The sequence below is a fragment of the Pristis pectinata genome, chromosome 29 (assembly GCF_009764475.1).
Source record: "Pristis pectinata isolate sPriPec2 chromosome 29, sPriPec2.1.pri, whole genome shotgun sequence".
Taxonomy (NCBI): Eukaryota; Metazoa; Chordata; class Chondrichthyes; order Rhinopristiformes; family Pristidae; genus Pristis; species Pristis pectinata.
In genome coordinates, this window is record NC_067433.1 from 5,672,244 (window position 1) to 5,693,594 (window position 21,351).

General features: G+C 45.0%; 1 protein-coding gene across 2 annotated transcripts in view; it reads left to right on the plus strand.

The window, feature by feature from the left end:
* Window positions 1-13,147, plus strand: part of ggcx (gamma-glutamyl carboxylase) — a 39,603-nt gene extending 26,456 nt beyond the window's left edge. For both annotated transcript variants that reach the window (XM_052041005.1, XM_052041006.1), the window contains exons 11-15: window positions 2,656-2,825; window positions 7,441-7,571; window positions 11,132-11,279; window positions 11,911-12,106; window positions 12,637-13,147. In XM_052041005.1, coding sequence (XP_051896965.1) covers window positions 2,656-2,825; window positions 7,441-7,571; window positions 11,132-11,279; window positions 11,911-12,106; window positions 12,637-12,808 — 817 coding nt within the window. In that variant the 3' untranslated portion in view covers window positions 12,809-13,147. The remainder of the gene's footprint in view (window positions 1-2,655; window positions 2,826-7,440; window positions 7,572-11,131; window positions 11,280-11,910; window positions 12,107-12,636) is intronic.
* The last annotated feature ends 8,204 nt before the right edge of the window (window positions 13,148-21,351 follow it).

Genomic DNA, 21,351 nt, shown 5'->3' on the forward strand with positions numbered 1-21,351 from the left:
GTAGAAATTTGTTAGAGTGTTCGGTGACAAGCCGAACATCCTTAACCTTGTAAATTCTGTTTTTATTTCAGATTTCCAGCATCTGCAGGTTTTTATTTTGCTTTACATTTACTGGGTGGTCTATAGGTTACCAGTTGGTGACTACTGGTGAAACTGAATCTTCATTAAAGTCAAGGAAAAGCAGAGCAGGCATGAAGAGTGCCGGTGACTTGCTTTCACCCAATTAAACCAGCTCAGTGAGGATGTGGGCGAGGGAGATAAATTTCCAGTTTAATTCCTGACCTTGCTGGAATTTGATTCCCCACCAGACTGGGCATGGAACCCTAGAAGTACAAGTGCGTCATTCCCTGAAAATGGCGTTACAGGTGGACAGGATGACGAAGACTACTTTTGGCACACTGGCCTTCACCAATCGTGGCACTGAGCGTAGAAGTTGAGACGTTACGTTGCAGTTTTACAGGACGTGGTGAGGCCGCACTTGGAGTATTGTGTTCAGTTTCGGTCACCCTCTTATAGGAAAGATGCCATGAAGCTGGAAAGAGTGCAGAAAAGATTTACCAGGATAGAACGTAGAACAGTACAGCACGGGAACAGGCCCTTCAGCCCACAGTGTTGTGCTGAACCAATTACATTTGCAATAAAATGCCCAACTAAACTAATCCCTTCTGCCTACACATTGTCCATATCCTACCATTTCCCTCGCATTCATGTGCCTATCTAAGAGCCTTTTGAACAACCCTATCATATTTGCCTCCACCACCACCCCAGGCAGCACATTCCAGGCACCCACCACTCAAAGAAAACAAAACTTGTCCTGCATATCTCTTTTGAACTTACCCCCATCATCTTAAATGCATGCCCTCTGGTATTAGACATTTCAAGCCTGGGGTAAAGATATTGGCTGTTTACTGTATCTATGCCTCTCATAATTTTAAACCCCTCCCCTCAGCTGCTCCAGAGAGAACAACCCAAGTTTGTCCAACCTATCCTCCTAGCACGTGCCTGCTAATCCAGACAGCATCCTGGTAAACCTCCTTCTGCACCCTCTCCAAAGCCTCAACATCCTCGACCCTAGCACCTGGGAGGCAACGCACCATCCTGGCACCTCTTTTGCAGCCACAGAATCTCCTGTTTGTCCCCCTGACTATCGAGTCTCCTGTCACTATTGCTCTACCTGTGTTTACCCTTCCCTGCTGAGCCGCAGAGCCGGCCACAGTGCCGCTGAGCTGGCTGCTGCTGCTGTGTCCTGATAGGTCATCCCCATCCCCAGCAGTATCCAAAGGGGTATACGTTGCTGAGGGGATGGCCACAGGGGAAGCCTGCACTGACTGCTTACTTCCCTCACTTCTCCTGGTGGTCACCTATCTATCTGAAGCCTGTACCCTGGGTGTGACCACCTCGGTAAAAGTCTCATCTATGAGGTCCTCAGCTTCTTGAATGGTCCTGAGTACATCCAACTCCAGCTCCATTTCCTTGACCTGGTTAGTTAGGAGCTGCAGCTGGGTGCACTTCCCGCAGACAGGTTCCCTGACATCCCACATCTTACAGGAGGAGCATTCCACTGCCATCCTGCTTACACTGAATCAAGGACTAAGGATTTACAGACAACAAAATAAAGACCTTGCTTGTTCTTACCTGTGCCTTCTTACTGAAAAGTTTTTATTAGAGCTGCTTGTGCTCCCCTCACCGAGGTCACTCAGTCTCTTCTCACCGAAGCCTCAGTCCCCCACTCTAACACTGAACCACTCCAACAATGGCTGTTCCGCTTAACCCTAGCTTTGTTTTTATTGGCTACTGCCGATTAGCTAATTAGCCAATTATTACTAACAATATGCTAGTGTGCCTCTTTGAGGGTCCTGCTCACTGAAAATGAACACCAAGCACAGAGACTCACCTCTTTTTGAAAACTCTCGCCTCTTGTTCCAAGTCCCAGCTCCCACTCACTGAAAAGGATGTTGCCAGGACTCGAGGGACTAGGTTATAGGGAGAGGTTGGGCAGGCTAGGATTTTATTCCTTGGAATGTAGAAGACTGAGGGGTGATCTTACAGAGGTGTATAAAATCATGAGGGGCATAGATAGGGTGAATGCACACAGTCTTTTTCAAGAACTAGAGGGCATAGGTTTAAGGTGAGAGGGGAGAGATTTAATAGGAACCTGAGGGGCAACTTTTTCCACACCACAGGGTGGTATGTGTATGGAATGAGCTGCCAGTGGAAGTGGTTGAGGCAGGTACATTAACAACATTTAAAAGACATTTGGACAGGTACATGGATAGGAAAGGTTTAGAGGGACATGGGTCAAATGGGACTAGCTTAGATGGGCATCTTGGTTGGCATGGATGAGTTGGGCCAAAGGGCCTGTTTCCGTGCTGTATGACTCTGAGGTCCTGCTCTGTATGGTCTTGCTCCGCTGTGCCTTGGCTGACGCTGCAGAGCTGAGCTTGGGCAGTTCCTGCTGTATTCTGCGGTGTCGGCTGGGCATGGGTGATGCCTCCCACTCCGCCTTTTAGTAACGAAAGCCCTGACGTATTTGTGTGGGAGCTGCGGTGGAGAGGTCCCAGCCTGCCCAGTGTAGTCCACCTCCTGCCCCTCAGCTCCCTGGATGACTGTTTAAGCCACAGCTTCTGTTTATTGCCACTGAGTTCCCGTTTCCAGATTGTTTGATCCGCGGGTCAATGTTGTAACGGCCGAGTGGTCCCCCTTCAAGAAGACGTCGTGGCTGATGCCGCTGCTAGTTAACCTCTCACCCTGGAGGCTGAAGTTTGAAGAAATCGAGAAAACTTTGGATAATCAGACTGACGTGGTTTTCATTGCGGATTTTCCAGGTAAATCCCAACATGGGAACAGTTACGGGGAACTGGAGAAAGGGGGAGGAAGAGAGAGAGATTTAAAAGGGACCTAAGGGGCATCTTCTTCACACAGAGGGTGGTGGGTATGTGGAATGAGCTGCCAGAGGAAGTGGTAGAGCTGGGTACAATTACAACGTTTAAAAGACATTTGGGCAGGTACATGGATAGGAAGGGTTCAGAAGGATATGGGCCAAGTGCAGGCAAATGGGATGTTCAGGAAGACACTTTAATTAGTATTGATGAGTTGGGCTGAAGGGCCTGTTTCTGTGCTGTATAACTTGATGACTGGTTCATACAACACAAAAGGTGAACTCCAGAACAAGCAGAGTATCCAGACTGAAACAGGTGAGTAAACCATGTTCTGTCTCCTGTCATCTTTGGTAACTTTGGTTTGTTATTGTCACGTGTACCGAGACACAGTGAAGAACGTTTGTTTGCATGCCATCCAGGCAGATCATTCCATACATAAGTACATTGAGGTAAGATAAGATATTTATTAGTCACATGTACATCGAAATACACAGTGAAATGTGTCTTTTTGCGTTACTGAGAATGTGCTGGGGGCAGCCTGCAAGTGTCGTCACTCTTCCGACGCCAACATAGCATGCCCACAGCTCCTAACCCGTACGTCTTTGGAATGTGGGAGGAAACCCACGCAGACGCACAGGGAGAACGTACAAACTCCTTACAGACAGTGGCGGAAATTGAACCCAGGTCGCTGTAATTGCGTTACACTATCCGCTACAGAAACAGAATACAGAATGTAGTGTTGCAGCTACAGAGAAAGCTACAGTGCAGGCAGACAGATGAAGTGTAAGGGCCACAATGAGGTAGATTGGGAGGTCAAGAGTTCATCTTTAGCATATGAGAGGTCCATTCAGGAGCCTGATAACAGCAGGATAGAAGCTGTCCTTGAGCCTGCTGGTCACTCATCACAGACCGAGTGGGAGAGGCTGTACATCTTTTCACGGACCCTCCCTGGTCAGCCTCAGCAAGGTCCTAATCCATGCCCTTCCTGTCCCCGAGCAGTGGGCAGACCCCAAGTTGCAGCGGGACCTTCCTCTTGCCTCAGCCACGGGTTTCAGGGGCTGCAGTCCAGCCCCATTTCACCATGTCCTCTCTGGACCCACCAACTCAAGTCTGGAGGCAAGGTTGGGGCTTCCAAGGGGCTTCGTTTCCCTTCCACCCTGCCTGAAGCTGCTCCCTCAGCCCAGTGTACACACTGACCCTCACCGTTGTGATCTGAGGGCCTCGCCCACCTTTCCACGGGGAAGGTGGGCGCAGTGGGAGCCACTCCCTGTGTGGCCGAGAGGAAGTTTTTCTGAGAAGGGTGTCTGGCACCTGGTGTCTGTGTTGCTTCCATTTTCTTCAGAGGTTATGTCTATCACCTCTTCTCACTATGCATGAGATCAACAGGATTACTCACAGGATTAGTCCTGGCAGTGATGCTCCTGATAAAATAGATTAATGAACAGAGGTGAATAGAGCTCCCTTCACTCACCTGCCCCAAAGAGTTGGGGCTTAGTGGATGGAATAGATGACTTTAGCACTGTACTACAGAGTAGTTTGGATGAGTTTGCTCTTCACCTGATAGCTAGTATAAATCCCACACTAGAACACGACACCCAGCTTTGTTCTCAAAGATCTTTCCATCTAGCAGTGGAGACATTGATCTTTCAATTATCAAATAATGAAGCAGCAATCCAGTCCGTGTTCCTGGTGGGATGAGCTAGTGTCTGATGTGATGTTTGGAGCAGTCACTACAGATCACTATTACATTCTCCCTCTTAATTTAGTGTGTTGAATCAAATAATGTTTTTCACTCTTATGTAGAATTGCTGGTAGAATGTAGAATTAATTCTAAATCTAATTGTAGAATTAATCCAGTTCTCGTGCATCCCATCATCTTCAGCCCTTTGTCACTTCCACTGATCACCTCCCAGCTCCTGACACCATTCTCACTCTCCCCCCTCCCTCACCAGCCTATCACCCCCACCCCCACCTAGATCCACCCATCTTGCTCCACCGCTTCCCTCCTTTTTATACTGCATCTCCCCTATTTCTTTCCAGTCCAGATGAAGGGTTTCAACCCGAAACTTCCATTTCCTCCCACAGATGCTGCCTGATCCACTGAGTTCCTCCAGCACCCTTTGTGTAGCTCCAGATTCCAGTGTCTGCAGTCTCGCATGTCTCTCATGCTCCCCAGATGTAGTACCGCATTTGCTGAAACACTCATTGTCGGTGTGGATCTTGCTGTTATATTTGTGTGGAAGAGCTCGGTGATGTTGGGGCCCAGCATGTGAACCCCAAAGGCAAGTCTGAAGGATCCGTAACCCCGTTCAGCCAGAAGTGGCGAATGGACATTCCTGCTCTGTCATGAGATCCCCACCGTCACAGAAACTGGTCTTCAACCGCTTCACTTCACATCGCATGATGTCTGGGAAATGAGAGCACTGGATACAGCAAAGGCCATGAGACCAGGCAGTGTCCCAACTGTAGCACTGAGGACCTGTGCTCCAAAATCAGCTGCACGTCCAGCCAAGCTGCTCCGTCACTGACATCTTCCCGACAACGTAGGAAGTTGCCCAGGTATGCCCCGTCCACAGGTAGGACGAGTTGAATCTTGCTGATTACTGTCCAGTCAGACTATACTTTGTCATCATCATGGTGCTACCCAGAGGCAGGTATTCTCCAATGATGTGCTAACTTGTGCTCGGTTTGGGTTTCACTAGGACCACGCAACTCCAGACCTCGTCACTGTCTTCATCCAAACCTTGACCAAAGAGCTGAGTCCAGAGTGAGGTGAGAGTGGCTTCCCTTGATATCAAGACAGCATTTAACTGAATCCGACATCAAGGAGCCCTGGTAAAACTGAAGTAATCGGGCCACAAGGGAAAACATTCCAATGGTTGAAGTCTTAACTTGCACAAAGGAAGATGGTTGTGATTGGTGGATCTCAGACATTCCAGCCCCAGGAGTTCCTCGGCAGTGACCTAGAACCAACTATCTTCAGCTATTCCATCAGTGATCTTCTTTCCATCATGAGTTCTGAAGTGGGGATGATCACTGCTGATTACACAGTGTTCCATTCCACTCACGGCTGCTCAGCACATGAAGCAGCCCATGCCCACATGCAACAATACCTGGGCAACTCTCAGGCATGGCTTATAAATGGCAGGCAACATTTGTGTCACAAAAGTGCCAGTCAACAACCAACTCCAACAAGAGACAATTTAACCATCTATTTTTGGCATTCATTGACATTACCATTGCCAAGTCCTCCAACATCAATATGTTGAGGTTTGCCATTGACCAGAAACTCCAAATGAGTCACCAAACTTCTGTGATTACAAGAGTAGTTCAGAGGCTGGGTATCCTGTAGCGATTGACTCAACTTCTGAGACCCCAAAGTTTTTGCATCATCTACAAGTACAAGTCAGGAGTGTGACCGAACACTCCCCACTTGCCTGATCGAATGTAATGCCAACAACACGAGAAATTTGACACCATCCAAGACGTACTTGATTGGCACTGCATCAACCACCCTAAACGTTCATTCCTTCCACTACCGTGTGCTTCCATGCTACGGTGTGCACCATCTAAAAGATGTACTGCGATTACTTGCCCAGGCTATTCCAACAACGCCTCCCAAGCATCTACAACCAAGAAGGACAAGGTAGCAAGTGCATGGGAGCACCACCACCTGCAGGTTTCCCTCCCAAGTCTCTCACCATCCTAACTTGGAATTGTATCGCCGTTCCTTCGTTGTCACTGTCTGTAAATCTTGGAACACTCTCCCCAACAGCACTGTGCAAGCACCTTCACCAGAAGGACTGCAGCAGTTCAAGAAGGCAGCTCATCCCCATCTTCTCAAGGGCAATTAAGGACTGGCAATGGATACTGACTTTGTTGGCGAAGCCCAGATCTTGAAAAATAAATAAAAACATCTGAGACAGACAGACAGACACTCACACTCTCCCTCTCTCTCACTCATTTTCATCTCCTTACAATTATCTTATAAATTGTAAATGGACCAGTACCTACTTCACATCTTGTCTGGTCCTGATTACTCACCTTAAAGACAAATGTTTCATCTGCACAGTCCAGTTTGGGGTGGTTAAACTGCAGAGAGAAAGTAATCCTGATTCCAGTTGCCCAGAGTTGCTGATTTTGTGAGAAGATGTAATATGATAGAGATTTAAGGAATTTAAGTGTCTAGACGAGCCTTTGAATTGCCTAGGCATAGAAGGCTAGGGGCCAAGTGCTGGAAGATGGCATTAATATGGATGGATGTTCACTGGCTGGCTGAACAGACTGTTCCCCTGCTGTATGACTCAAAGATATAATTTAGATACAGAGAGGGTTCTCTAATGATACAAATACTCCATGCATTCTGTAATTGAAGTTAAGCTAATGTTGTATTCTAAAGCACTACAAGATCTGTGCTTAGTTTGGGATTCCCTTGTGTCCAAACTCCACGTCGATCATGTGGCCCTAATGTGCTCTGCCTTCCGCGTCATGTTGGGAACCAAGGTCCTTGTAAAACTGTATCCAATGGACTGCAGTCACATCTCAGTCTCTCTGCTTGAAGGGCTTCACTTGGAGAACTTTGTGAGCGAGGACCTGGGCAATACCAGCATCCAGGTGCTAAAAGGGGAGTTGGCCGTGGAGATTGTGGCCGAGAAGAAAAACTACAGCCTGAAGGAGGGAGACAAGATGCAGGTGAGAAGTCAACTGATCCATGAATCACCCTGGTGGAACCTGAGGTGTTTTCCTAAATCACTGTAATGGGGAATTGGTCAAGGTGACTGTAGTGGACACTTACTGATGGCCTCTGCCACTGTACAGATGGTATTCTAGACAGAACACTTGTCCCAGTTATTGATGATGAATCTGTTTGGCATTGTGTTAACTGCTGCCCTAGTTGTACTTTCACTCCCAACCCTGACCTTTCAAAGAAAACACAAAATGCTGAAACACTCAACAGGTCAGGCAGCTTCTGGAGAGAGAGAAACACAGTAAAGATTCCAGATCAAGGAACTCTGAAAAGGTTCGTCGACCAGACACTCCCTGACCTACTGAGTGTTTCTAATGTTTTCTGTTTTATTTCAGATTTCTAGCATCGGCAGATGTTTGATTTTTCACCCGCCATCCAAATACCTCCAGAACTTTCACTGATGGCAGTCACGCTACCCTTTGTAGTACCAGAGCTGCTCAGGGAAGGAACCTCCTGGCCGTGGTCTCTTGACTTAAGGATTGGCTTGTTACCAATGAATATTGCAGCTCAGCTTGCAGCAATATCCTCCCCATAAGCTGAAGTCAGTAAACCTGCAACGGCTAAATAAATACTTAGTTTACAGATAACATACATCTCTTTTAAGGCAAAATAAGGAAAAGTGACCAGCCTTGACTAATGAGGTGGTATTAAATCCAAAGGAAAAGCTTCTAATTGTTGCCAACAAGTAAATTCTGGAAAATGTTCAGAACTTGGTGACGGAAGACCAAGGCATTGGTTAGGAGAAGGGAACCAGAATACAAGAGCAGGCTTGTGAGTAACATTTAAGATGGATTGGAACAACAAACATTCTGCTCAGTGAAGAACTCGGTGAGTTGTTGAGTTTCTCCAACAGATTTTGTTGCTTCAGATTCCAGCATCTGCAGTCTCTTGTGTCTCCATTTAAGACAGACCATAGGAGATTCAATAGACATGTAAAAAGGAGAAGGTAATGTTAATATGGGTCCCTTACAGCCTGAGGCAGGAGAAATTATTTTTGGGAACAAGATGTCAACAGAGAAATTAAACTAATGTTTTGTATCTGTCTTCATGGAAGAAAGGCATTTTAAAAAAAATTCCTCCCGGAGTTTGTGGAAGACTGTGGGTCTGAACTGTTTAGGGAATCAGCTTTAGTAAAACGCTAGTATTGGAGAAGTTAATGGGAATGAAAATGTAAATCCCTAGGACCTGACGACCTGTATCTGAGGGCTGGAGGGAAGCAAATGTAACCGTACAATTTAAGAATGGAGAGAGGAGAGAGCAAACAGGAAACTGAACCAATTATTCTGATATCATTAGTGGGGCAAATCCTGGAACCTATTGTTCAGGGTGAGTAGCTTCAAGTTCCTGGGCGTCAACATCTCAGAGGATCTTTCCTGGGCCCAACACATTGATGCAATCATGAAGAAGGCACGCAGGTGGCTGTACTTTGTTAGGAGTTTGAGGAGATTTGGTACGTCACCAAAGACTCTTGCAAATTTCTACAGATGTACAGTGAAGAGCATCCTGACTGGCTGCATTACAGCCTGGTATGGAGGCTCCAATGCACAGGATTGCAAGAGGCTACAGAGGGTTGTAGACCCAGTCAGCTCCACCATGGGCACAACCCTCCCCACCATTGAGGACATCTTGAAGAGGCGGTGCCTCAAGAAGATGGCATCCATCGCTAAGGACCTGCACCATCTGGGACACCCTTCTTCTCGTTACTACCATCGGGGAGCCAGAAGCCCCACACTCAGCGATTACAGGAACATCCACCATCAGATTTCTGAACGGTCCATGAATCCAGGAACACTACTTCATTATTCCTTTTTTTTTGGAACTATTTATTTATTTTGTAATTTGTAATAACTTTTATGTCTTTGCACTGTACTGCTGCCACAAAACAACACATTTCATGTCATATAAGTCAATGATGATAAACCTGATCTGATTCTGAGGAAGTGTAACAGGGCAGCTGGAAAGTAATAAATAGGATTGACAAAGTCAATGTGGATTAATGGAAGAGAAATTGTGTTTGGCAAATCTGTTGGAATTTTTTTGAGGTTGAATTTGGACTTTAAGAAAATCTGCAATAAGGTGTTGAATAAGAGGTTGGAGAACAAAACAGTGTGTGTGGTATTTCGGGGTAATATACTGGCGTGGACTGAAAAGTGGAGTAGAAATAAATGGCTTCTTTTCAGGATGGGAGGCTGTAACGGGGATTGGTGCAGAGGCCCCAGCTGTTGATGGTTCGGATGAGGTGATGAAGTGTTATGTACAGATGTTTGATAATACAGAACAATGTGGCATTGTAGACTGAGGAGGATGCAGTGAAGCTTCTGGCCTGCAGAGCTCCAGTGACCCAGGTTCAATCCTGACCTTGGAGTTTAGTTGTTCTCCCTGTGACTGTGGGTTTCTTCCAGGTGCTCCGGTATCCTCCCACATCCCAAAGATATGCTAGTTGGTAGGTTGATTGGCCACTCTAAATTACTGCTGGTCTAGGAAGAATTGGTAGGGGAGTTGATGAGCATGTGAGAGAGAGAATGGGTTACAGGAAAATGTGGCAGGATGGGAATGTTCTGAGAGCTCGTAGAGGCTCAGTGGGTGGAACAGTCTCCTTCATAAGAAAATGTGATAATATACACAGGCTGTGAATGGGCAAGGAATATACCATTGCAAAATGTGAGGTAGTCTACTTAAGAGTATTTTAATGGTTAGATATTGAAAGATGTTGGCGTCCAGAGAGACCTGGGTGTCCTTGTACACAAATCATTGGAAGTTAACATCCAGGTACAACATGCAATCAGGAAGGCAAATGGTACATTGGTTATATTACAAAAGGCTTTGAGTACAAGAGTAGAGACATCTTGCTTCATTTATAGAGCCCTGGTCACATCTAGAATATTGTGTACAGGTCTGGTCTCTGTACTTGAAGGATAGGCTTGTGATAGAGGGGGTGCAGTGAAGGTTCACCTGATTAATTCTTGGGGTGATGGGTTTGCTGTATGAGGAGAGATTAAGCAGAGTGGTAGTAAACTCCCTGGAGTTTAGGAGAATGAGAGGTGATTGCATTGAAACGTACTAAATTTTTAAAGACACATGCAGAAATGATTTATTTTCTCTTGCTGGGGTATCTCGAACCAGGAGTCACAGATTCAAAATAAGGACAAGAGATGGGGAGGAACTTCTTCATCAAGGTGTTAGTGAACCTTTGTGGAATTTTCTACTCAAGAAGGTTTGGTCGTTCAATTGCTGAGGTTATTTAAAACTAAGATTGATAGATTTTTTAATATCAAAGTCAAGTTTAATGTCATATGTACAAGTACATGTATGCATAGGTGCAATGAAAAACTTACAGCAGCATCACATGCACATAGCAGCATTCACAAGAAAAACATAGAGGTAAAAGGTCAGCCATGACCTTAGTGAATAAGGGGGCAGGTATGATGGGCTGAATGGTCTCCTCTTGGTTTTGTTGCTGTGACAGGGGCAAAATAAGTAGAAGTGATCTTGTTTTGTATTGCAGGTACCAGCTGGTGATTATCACAATGTGTACACCATATCTGAGGAACCCTCATGTTACATGTATATCTATGTGAACACTACAATGGTGCAGTTTGAAGAGAATTACACACGTTTTGTGGAGCTTCAAGAGAAGATTAAGAATGGAACCGGTAAGTATTGATTAACAAACTTCTTGGGGGGGGGGGGGGGGGGGGGAGCGGTCCACAGGGACCCGCTTTATAAAAGGCTCTCTCTGTGCACTGGTTTTGCTTCCCTGGGTGCATGATAGCAGAGACCTGGTGGGCCGAAGAGCCTGTTTCCATGCTGTATCTCTCTATGACAATGACTTTCCTTCAAAATGATGGAGCAGTAATTTTGAAAGCCAGTCCAAACTCGCCCAAAGAATGCTACAGATACTCTGTTCCCCTCACTCTATCCTGAGAGCAACTTATTGACACAGAGGGCGGTTGGTATATGGAACAAGCTGCCAGAGGAAACTATAGACGTGGGTACAGTTACAATGTTTAAAAGACCTTTAGGTGGGTACATGGATAGAAAACGTTGAGAGGGACGTGGGCCAAATGGGACTTGCTCGGAGAGACATCTTGGTCGGCATAGATGAGTTGGGCCGAAGGGCCTGTTTTCATGCTGTAATACTCTATGAATCTGTGGAGTGAATGCAGCTATTAAGTTTCAATTCGATGACCTTGTCACCACGGGCTAACTCACCAACATTACTATTTCCAAGTGCCAGATAGCGAGCACTTCATCGTTTGCAATTGTCTCTCGTGTTGCCTTCAGAAACTGAAGACATTCCACCCGAGCTGCGAACCATATTGAATGGAAGCACCGAGAACGTCAACATCACAGACCCCAGTTTCGCAGCTTTCGTACGCCGGCAGAGGAGGCAGGAGGAGTACGAGAGGAGGAGGAACTCGACCATGGTGGAGAGGTTTGTCAGGTTCGCACAGAAAAAGCACTTCATCTTCCGAAGGAGGTGGGTATTTCAAGCAGCTCTGGAACTGAGATCCTGTCACCCATAAAGACATAGGACCCTGCCGATAGAGCCCCTGCCCCTGCCCTGGTCCATCCCGACCACTGGTTCTGTCTGTGTGGAGTTTGCACGTTCTCCCTGTAACCATCTGGATTCCCTCTGGTGTTGGGTTAATTGGCTACTGTAAGTTGCCCCTGGATAAATGTTCGAATCTCGGGGTGGGGGTGGGGGGAGGGAGTTGATGGGAATGTGGGGAGAATAAAATGCATTGGGTAGTATTGGAGTAAACAGAATGCTTGGTGGTCCAGCAAAGACTTGTTGGGCTGAAGGGCCTGTTTCTGTGGCCTATAAACTCTATCGGCCCTTCACACCCGCTCTGCTATTCAGTAAGATCGTGGCTTATCTTCTGCAACAGCTTCTGACCTATATCCCTTGCCCTAAAAATCAAGTTAATTTGGGTATTAGAGAACCTCTTGGTTAGTTCTTGCTGTGTAGCTAATTCCAAACCTCCTCTTCATTCCAACCCACCCCAGCTTCCTCATGACTGGCTACGCATTGAGGAACCTCATTTTTGGACGACCTTCAGTGGAACAGCTAGCAGAAGAGTTTCAGTATGCATCGATGAAATCTCCTGAGGGTGTAAATCCTGAATCTCAGAGCAGACAGAAGACCATGTGGAACTGTGAGGGTGGTACTGCCACATGACATGTTACAACCCAATGCTTCTGTGGCTAATGGATGCAAGTTCCACACAGCTACCAGCACAATGTGCCTGAACTGAATTTCTAAATGGATTTTATAGGTGGTTTGTGAAAACCTGATTTTTGTTTTTCAGTTTCAGCTGCACAGGATCTTGTTTGTAAAGAAAAACACACAAAATCAATCTTTAAAGATTGTAATTTAATTTCACACTAAGTGCTGAAGATCCAATTTAAAGATATTTTCCAGAAGGATTGATGGGACACCACCGTGATCCCAAAAGAATCATGCTTGACGTTAGATTTTCTAGCCAATAAAAGCACCACAAGGCTTCCTATTTCTCAATTACTTCCACTGGCTATTTCTTTGCTTAATTTACCACTGGACACTGGGTTAGCAAAGAGTCATAGTGCAATACAGAATGATGTAGGCCCTTCAGCCCATGCCGACCATGTGGTCCACCCAGCTAGTCCCAATTTCCTGCGTTTTGGCCCTTATCCTTCCAGGCCCCTATCCAAGTGCTCCTTAAATGATACTATTATACCTGCCTTAACCACTTCCCCTGGCAACTCGTTCCATATACTCACCAGCCCCTGCGTGAAAAAGTTGCCCCTCGGGTCCTTTTTAAATCTGTCCCCTCTCACCCTAAACCTATGCCCCTGGTTTTGGACTCCCACCGTATCTCTGCCTCTCATGATTTTAAACACTTCTTTAAGGTTACCCCTCATTCTCCTACATTCCAAGGAATTAAAGACCTAGCATGAAGAAGAGATTGAGAAGCAAATGCACCAATGGGAATATTCTACAGCTCACCATCCAGTGGTAAATATATGGAGGATTACTTTTGCAACAACATTACAGAATTAGCAAAAATTAACAAATTAGAGTATAGACAATGGGGGACTACAGCAAATCTAAATTAGAACCTAATAGTCAAAGAGGAATTTTTGAAATACACCTAAAGCTTCCTTGACTGGTACACTCCTGGTCCATCGTGGAAATCGGCATTGATGTACTTAGTGATAATGACTAATAGCCCACCAAGTTTGTGTTGATTCTCAAACACCCATTTACACTAATCCAATTTTATTCTCCACACGTTCCCAATGCCCCCCCAGATTCTACCACTCACACACACACTAGGGGTAATTTACAGTGGCCAATTGGCACCCAATTGTTTCTGGAAATGAGGACGACCATTTGGGGGAACATTTAGGGAATAGAAATCATAACATAATGAAGGTTACAAGTTGGGGTACTAGATAGTGCTGCTGTTTCAACTCCAGTGCTGTCTGTGTGGAGTTTGCATGTTCTTCCTGTGACTGCGTGGGTTTCCCCTGGGTGCTCTGGTTTCTTACCACATGCCAAAAACATGGTTGGTAGGTTAATTGGCTGCTGTAGATTACGCTAGCATAGATGGGTGGTACCAGAAGCAGGGTGGAGTTGATGGGGCATATGAAATATAAAGGGGGATGGATTGATTTGCTGGGCCGAATAGCCTCCTATGTTGGCAACGACATATGAAAGTATATATGAGTTAGATTATCTGTGGAAAAGGATCTCGAGGGATAATTTCAATGGGATATAAACAGAAAATACTGAAAACAATGCAAGTCAGACCGCATCTTAAAGAGTCATAGATACAGCACAAAACAGGCCCTTCGGCCCACTGAGTCTGTGCCAACCATCAACCACTTATTTACACTAATACTACATTAATCCCATTTTTTTTATTTTACCCACATTCTCATCAATTCCCTCCAGATTCTGCCAATAACCTGCACACGGGGGATGCCTTTACAGTGGCCAATTAACTAGCAACCCTTTTGGGATGTAGGAGGAAACCAGAGCACCTAGAGGAACCCAGTGGTCACAGGAGAACACGAAAACTACAGAGATAGAACCCAAGGTCAGGATTGAACCTGGGTCTCCAGTGCGTGAGGCAGCAGCTCTACATACTGCGCTATTGTGCTTTTTTTGTATTTCAAAAATAGACTTTATTCGTAATAAAACAATATACAAGGAAGGAAACAGTGCAAGAAAACTTCTACTTTCATGGTGGTTACATTCAGTAGTGTAAACTTTTAAAGAGATAAAGCACAAATAAACATTGCACCATTGCCACTGACATGGCTCCCTGAGGTGATGCCCTTTCCCACCCAACTCTGACCCTCCACGTGCGGTAGTGAAGGAGCTCAGACTGTGGTCCTTACCGCAGAGCCTTAGCGTTGGCTGCACCGAGCTTCAGTGCATCCCTCAGCACGTACTCCTGCAGCCTGGACTGTGCACGTCTGCAGCATTCCCTTACGGACATCTCACTGTACTAGAAGACCAACAAGTTTCGGGCAGACCGAAGGGCGTCTTTCACCAAGTTGATGATCCTCCAGCAGCACTTGATGTCTGTCTCGGTGCGTGCCTGGGGACAGCCCGTAGATCAGAGAGTCCTCTGTTACACAGCTGCTGAGGATGAACCGAGACGTGGACCCTTGCATCTATTGCACCATCTTAGCAAATCCACAGTCTGCCAAAAGGTAGGTGATGTTTCTTCCCCACTGCAGCTGTTCCGAGGGCAGCATGCATTGGGGGTGATACCTGTAGAGGAAAGTTCTGACTGGGAGGGCACATCTCACCACCAGCCAAGTGAGGTCTTTGGTGCTTGTTGGTCAGATCTGGCGATGAGGCATTCTGCCACGTGGTTTGGACTGTTTTCTCAGGTGACAATCGTGCTGCACTTAGGGACACAGTGGGGCAAATTCTGGGAACAGAAGATGGGGACAAGCCAATACAACCCTTCAAGAGTGATCCACCACTCGGTGGGTGGGTAATGGGAATGGTGGGATACTTCGATAAACCCTGGCAAAACAGCGTGAGATCTGGTTATACATCTGTGAAGAAAGAAATAGTCACTGCTTCAGGTCAATGACCTGAAATCAAAACTAGGAAAATTTAGAAGTTGGAATCAAAGATTATTGAGCAAACTTGCAATTGAGTAAGGCTTTGAGGAGATGTTGTGAATTTTCCGGAATGTATAGTGTTCCTATTTGCTCTAGACTAATTCAGACCTTACTACAGTGTGCAACTTAACCCATTTTTTGCCAGGCAGGTAACAGAGATCAGCTGAGCATAGCATTGGTCTCCTGAGTTTGGAGGATACATAATGCTTGCTTTCTTAATGTATAAGGGATGAAACCAGTGATGAGTTTCAACACACAGAAAGGAATTTAAAACTATTGGAGGATCTCAAGGAAGTACTAAAGAGCTGATGGATGAACTGGACATTGCAAGTTGGGATGTGCAACAGTTTTTGATAAGCTCAAGTTTGAGGATGGGAGATGGAGGTTGGCTAAGAGAATTTGGAATGGTCAGGTGACCAAACCTTTAGAAAATTCATGTACAAAATGTGGGCATCACTGCCAAGGCTTCCACTTACTGCCCTTGAGAACCAAGGTGATGGGGCTCCCATGGTTCTGTTGGGTAGGGAGGTCTAGGATTTGGACCCAGTGATGGTGAAGGATCGGGGAATATTTCCAAGTCAGCATTGGGATTGACTGGGAGGGAAATCTGCAGGGGCTGGTGTTCCTATGTACTTTGTTGATGGTGGAGGTTGTGGATTTGGGAGCTGCAGTTAGAACAGCCTAGGCAAATAAGAGCAATTTATTTTGTAGATGGTACACACCACAGCCACGTTGTGCTGATGGAGTGAATGTTTAGGATGGTGGACTGTATCTGTTTTTTGTCCTTTATGGTTTTAAGATTCCTGGATGTTCAGAATTGCAGTCAAACCATTCATGGGGAATATTCCTTCACAATCCTGATGTGACTTTCACATGGTGAAAAAGGCTTTAGAGTGGGGGAGGTCACTTACTGCAGGATACACAGTGTCTTTAAGAGTCTTGTGAGCACAGTAGTTATGTGGAAACACAAGAAACTGCAAATGCTGGAATCTGGAGCAATCTGCTGGAGGAACTCAGCAGGTTGAGCAGCATCTGCGGGAGGAAAGGAACTGTCGATGTTTCAGGTCAAAACCCTGCATCAGGACTGGTGACAGAAGTTATGGGGCTGGTCCAGAAAAGCTTCTGGTCAAGTGATGCCATTGAGTTGCAAGGGAGATGATTAGGCTCTCTCTTATAGAGATTATGATTGGCTCTTTGAGTGGTGTGACTGTTGCCTTAATGACATCCAAGTCTTGTTGTACAGGTAGGTGACCTTGTGATAATCAGTGGAACAATTTAGCTATAGGCACAGCTGGTTTTGGAGCACAAACCTTTAGCAATAGTTGATGTCATCAGGCATTTTCCTGTGTTCTGTGCATAGCCATTGACTTCATATTTGGCTGCTGTGATGTTGCGTCACATCACAAAGCACTATTGTCTTATGTTTGGCACATGGCTGAAAACGGCTGCAACTATGTAGCCTTGTCTTTTTGTCCTCGTAGTGAGATCCACCTTTATTGAGATGTTCTAGTCTACTCTCCTATCAGATTCCATCTTGTTCAACCCTTTGCCTCTTCCACCTATCACCTCCCAGCTTCTCACATCATTCCCACTTCCCTCCTCCTGCACCTATCTACCTTGCCCACCTCACCTGGATTCACCTATCATCCGCCAGCTTGTGCTCCTCCCCCTCCCCCCCACCCTCTTATTCTGGCTTCTGCCCTCTTTCTTTTCAGTCCTGATGAAGGGTCTCGGCCTGAAATGTCAACTGTCCATTTCCCTCCATGCTACCTGACCTGCTGAGTTCCTCCAGCATTTTGTGTGTGTTGCTCCAGATTTCCAGCACCTGCGGTCTCCCTTGTGTCTGAGGATGTTCTAGAACTCCTTTCTGCTATGTATTATCTACCATTGGAAACATAATAGGCCATTCAGCCCTTGGATCTCACTCCATGGAGTGAGAATCATCAATACAACGATGACTGGTCCTTTATCACAATGAGATATACACACTCTTCCTCCATCCTCTTTATATATTAAGTGATTTGGGTTCCACAGGCAACTGTGGTAGAGAATGCCAGATTCTGTCCGAGGAAGGTTTCTCTTCACCTCAGTCCTAAAATATCTTATCCTATGTACTGAGAGGGTGACGCCAACCAAGCCAAGAGCCATCCTCCCTGTATCTAGTCTATCAAAACAGTATCAGAATTTTGTAGGTTTCAATAAAATCTTATTTGAAATTCCAGTGAACACAAGTGAGTTAATCGGTCCCACCCATCCGAGCAATTATTTGGGTGAATCTTCCCAGCACTCCCTCTATTGTATATCCTTGCTTGGGTAAGGAGATCAAGAATACACATAGAACACCAGTTGTAGTCTCATCAAAACCCTGCATAACTATTGTGAGATTTCCCTGCTCCTGTACTCAAGATCTCTTGCAGTGAGGACCAACGTGCTACTTGTCTGTAATATTTGCGTTCAATGACTGGAGTATAACAGCAGCTTATCTCAACTTTTCCCAGTCTAATACCATTTAAATACTTTGCCTTTCAGTTTTGTACCAAAGTAGATAACTCAAATGTCATTACAGCTGCACTCAACCAGAATACCTACAAAGCATGTCAGATGTACTAACAACATTTTGGAGTGTGGTAAGTCACTAAATTGTGCCCAACATCTGGCCCACTGGTGTGGTCAAATTATCAGAGTGCCTAGGATAAATTGTGGGATGGACTTCAAAGAATTGCATCAGAATTTTGATTGAGAGAAAATGGCAGAAGTAATGTTTACATATTTTAACTTGAGATAAATTGCATCAATTAAGTGTATTTGTTTCAGCTGAAAAGATGTTAAATCTGTGGAGCTTGAGTAGCTTTTAAAAAAATGTCCCTTGTTGCATTGCAGTCTATTGTCCCAACTGAGCGTTGCATGTGGTTAGATTTAAGTGCTCTGCTTAACAGGTTGGTCTGAGATTGGGTGGTTCAGTACCATTTAAGAATGGCCAACAGTGATCTGAAATGGGACTGAGATAATCCAGCTCAGTGCAGTAGAGGCCAGACACTGCAAAACCTGGAGCAGTATTCAGGTAGGGCCAGTTAAGTGTATGTAGTATTGTAATCTTCCCCAATTACAAGATAGGTACAATAGGGCAATACTATTATAATGGTGACATGTACAGCAGTAACCTGACCTCCAACCACTACAATCTTTGCACTGGATGATTCCCTCAATTCTCATTAATACCCAGGTTCTTCATGCAGTGTTTGGTCAGACTGCTACCCTTGTGTCTCAAATCATCTGAAACTTAGCTTTTTATATAAAATTACATCAAGGCTGCAGTGAGGGCTGGAACCAGCCAAACATTACTGGTAAAACCCAATGTACCCAAAAAAACTGGAAACAAAAAACATTGGAGATACCACAGGTCAGGCAACATCTGCTGAGGATTAGAGACGCTGCATTTTCTCCCTATCCATGAGCAATTGTAGGTTATCAGGATGATAGCACTATTGATACATTCTATCACTTTGAAAGAATACTGATGGAATGGTAGTTGGCTAGGTTGAGCTATGCTTTCTGTGGAATGGATATAGCTGATCAATTTCTTGTGTTGGCTGATGCTAGTACACAGCTGTACTGGAAGGAACTGCTTGACTACATCCAGAGTGCAAGATTTTAAATATGAGAGCCATCCATTCCTTGATAGAACTGAATAAAATTGGCTGAAGACAGTGCTGAATTTGCTCATTAATGCTTTAAGCCATGTCTTTGTCAAACTTGCACCTGGTACAAATGCAATGTTATTTAGTGGTCTACTACCATTAACAGAGTCCAGATTTTTGACCTGGTGTCAAACTGGATCATCTCACTACTCGACTTAAACTGTTTAGGCACATATTACACTGTCCAAATGAACTGCATCCTAGGTTGCCGGGGTGGGGTGAGGTGTGTGGGGGGGGGGGGGGGGGAGATGGCAATGGCTCAGGCTTGAACCATCTGCAACTCTGCATTTATCCAAAGAGCAGAACCTGGCAACATGGTAGTGGGGGGAAAGCTACCAGGTACTTTCCTCTAGGACAAAGTATGCACTGGCCTGATGGAAGTCATAGTTGACATTGATGCAGATTTCATATACAGACTAAACACTTGTCAATAGAAATGTAGTGTTAAACTTGACCAAGGAAAAGTCAAAGCATGACTAGGGCCTACTGTGACTGGAGAGAAGAGCCTCTTATACTCTTTTAATACCACAAAAATAACAACCTTAGGTGCAAACTTAGTTTGTGTACAAATTGTAACAAATGTTCAACCTCTCCCATTCTTCTGAGTGGAATTCAAGAATAGGCTTACTCCCTTTTAAAATAATGAAAGGTTTATTTTGAATTATTACACATTCACTTTTTAAAATTTAGTTTGAGCTCAGACCTTGATTTAGTGAGTGACATTACATTCAAGCAGAGGTGGGTATGGGGACATCTGCAACCAGGTTTAGCTAGGGTAGTGTAGCAGTTAGTGCAACACTATTACAGCAGCAGTCACCCAGGTTCAATCCCGGCCGCTGTCTGTAAGGAGTTTGTACGTTCTCCCTGTGTCTGTGTGGGTTTCCTCCGGGTGCTCCAGTTTCCTCCCACATTCTGAAGACATACAGGTTAGGAAGTTGTGGGCAAGCTATGTCGGCACTGGAGGTGTGGTGACACCTTGTGGGCTCCCAGAACATTCTATGCAAAAGATGCATTTCACTGTTTCCATGTACATATGACTAATAGATATTATAAGGCTCTGATAAGAAATTTTTCTACTAGTTTTATCATTTGAAATTAGCAATAAAAATGGAAATGAAATTTATGCAGAAGATCCAAATGCTGCACACAATGAAGAAATCACTAAAGGAACATTTTAAATAAATTAGTCCAGTTTCAAAAGCTGGCTGCAAATTTTAAATCTCAGACTCTGATGCATATGCTGCAAACTGTACGAGTCTAAGGCTTGTTTCAAATAGCCAGATCTAACAAGCTTCACTGCTGGACTTTTACATAGAAAGGAAGGGAATGTACTACTGCCTGTGTCAAGTGCAGACATGAGGAGCCACTGGGACTGAGTGGTGGGCAGTGGTTTGGCTTTCCTAGGAAGCATGGACAGGTGTTGTTCCCTTCACCTGATCTTTAAAAGTTAGGCAAGTTTAAAAATGTCATTTCAAAATGTCACTTGACCAGTTTGCCTATGGTTGGGAGAACCAAAGATCACTCACCCAGATACCAAGAGTATGACATGCCTTAATATTAAGTGAAATCCTTCTACAAACCAAGTTTGAAAACTTGAGTTTGTAAGTTACTGACACTTAACGATCTTTCACACCAACTGAAATACAAGTTCTTTCCTCCAAAGGGAAGGCTTTAGGAAGGGATCAGGGTGATGTAAGGGGCAATATCATGCAGATTCTACTGTATTCAGATTCCATTGAAAGATTACATGTTGATAACAAACAATATAAAAGTTCAGGGCAGCTTAGCAAGATTCAACTGAAGATATCATACCAACTTGAAGTCACAGCTTTTTGGCCTGCCTATGCCACTACTTGAAGATTAGCATCTGTTGCTAAAGAAATTACAGGCATTAAAC